Below are 1,881 nucleotides of genomic sequence, written 5' to 3' on the forward strand. Positions count from 1 at the left end.
AAACCAGCACACGCGGCATAGCGCGGCAGTGTGGAAAGGTTATTCAAATGCAAATGCTGCATTCGCGCCACAGAAATTAATAAATACATTCAACTTGTTGTTCACACTTGGAGTTAATGATTATTACGCCTTACCTGGGTAACTGGACCCTCTGGAGAGAATCAGGTATTAATTTCAGTTCAATCAGCCAGTGGCAGCCCATGCAGCACTTTTGCCCGGAGGAAAAGGGAAAAGGGAAAAGGGAAAAGGGAAAAGGGAAAAGGTCCGGTCCCCTCTCCCCGTGCGGGTCGCTCGGCCCGGCCGGGCGCGGGGCGCTGCTGCCCTCTGCTGGCAGCGGGCGGACACTGCGGGCACACCGCGGGACCAGCGGGGCACCGAGCACACCTGGCACACACCTGGCACACACCTGGCACACACCTGGCACACACCCCGCAGAGGCATCACAAGTGTCGCACACAGCTGGCACCCTCCAGGGCCTGGCCAAACCCCGCTCCTCCACACGCACCCGCTGCCCAGGGACCTGCCGGAGCCACCCCGGGCTCTCCCCCGGGCGGTGCCCAGGATGCTCCTGCGGTGGGTACCGGGCCGTGTCAGAACCGCCGCCAGCTGCTCTCGGTGCCGAGGAGAGCGTGGTGACCAGGACGGGCGCGGCAGCCCGGAGCCCACCCTGCACTCACCTCCCCTGAGGCTGAGCCCATTAACCGTATTTAAGGAGGGGTAATTAAGGACAGGGTGGTGCAGGTCGAGCCCCACCTGCAGCTTGCCCAGCCCTCCCCCTGCCCGTGGCCCCCGCAGACCCCGGCTCGAGCATCGCCAGCTGTGTCTGCAGCTGCCCCGCCTCGAGGATGGGTGATGGATGGAATCGGGGAGGTCTCCGTCTCTCCATGCCGCCAAGATGGGAGGGAAGTGAAGCCACAACCCAGCAGCAAAGAAAAAAAAACAATGGGAAGAGACATAATGCAGCCTGAAGAGTCCAGCACAGTTCCTCACAGCCTGAGTGCGAAGGGCTCTGGGGCTGTTTGTTTAGAATGTTTCTTATCCCCTCAGCACCCATAAACAGCACCCAGAGCCTGGCTGCAGGGGCAGGAGACAGTGTCTGTACTGCCCAGGGCAGGGCAGGATGCTGTGGGGCAGAGGAAGGTGTGGGGAGGAGGCACAGGCAAGAGGCAGCGAATCTTCTGAAACCACAGACAACGTTTTTGAGAAAAGTTAAGCAGTTTATTCAACAGGATGAGTCCACACCCAACCAGTGGCTTCATCTACATGGCATCACCAGCACACACGAGGACCCACTCAGACACTCTAGCTGACGGCATCTCACCATACGTTACAGAGACAACACCAGAGGAGGAAGAGGAGGAGGAGGATGGCCGGTACAGCGGGCAGCAGCCGGCGTTCCCCATGGCCTCCCAGCACAACCAGCCCCGTCCCCACAGATCTCACAGCCCAGCCACGCAAAGCAAATCAGACTCGGGACATCTACTGCCGCCCCGCGAGAACCACAACACTGCTAGTTAAATAACACACCTGGGACACAAAAACCACCTACCAGGGACTTCAGCCCAAGGAACAAAGTGCAGTCATGGCCACCCCGGGCCTGCGCTCAGGCGTGAGGGTCTGTCCAGGGCACGGTGGGGTGCCACCATGCTCCCCTCATGGCAACGCCATGGCCGGGATGGATGGCAGGGCCGCAGTGACACCATGCTCCCCTCAGCCCCATGGCAAGGCCATGGCCATGGCCGGGATGGATGGCAGGGCCGCAGTGACACCGTGCTCCCATCAGCCCCACAGCAGGCCATGGCCATGGCCAGGATGGACGGCAGGGCCATGGTGCCATCATGCTCCCCTCAGCCCCATGGCAAGGCCATGGCCATGGCCGGG

At 61.2% G+C, this 1,881-nt stretch overlaps 1 protein-coding gene across 1 annotated transcript in view; it reads right to left on the bottom strand.

Annotated features, from left to right (window-relative positions):
* Positions 1-886, bottom strand: part of RAD18 (RAD18 E3 ubiquitin protein ligase) — a 37,947-nt gene extending 37,061 nt beyond the window's left edge. Inside the window, exon 1 of the mRNA XM_014309307.2 lies at positions 754-886. Within this exon, the coding sequence (XP_014164782.1) occupies positions 754-886 (133 nt within the window). The remainder of the gene's footprint in view (positions 1-753) is intronic.
* Positions 887-1,881: the final 995 nt, after the last annotated feature.

Source organism: Geospiza fortis, unplaced genomic scaffold (assembly GCF_000277835.1).
Source record: "Geospiza fortis unplaced genomic scaffold, GeoFor_1.0 scaffold128, whole genome shotgun sequence".
Classification (NCBI taxonomy): Eukaryota; Metazoa; Chordata; class Aves; order Passeriformes; family Thraupidae; genus Geospiza; species Geospiza fortis.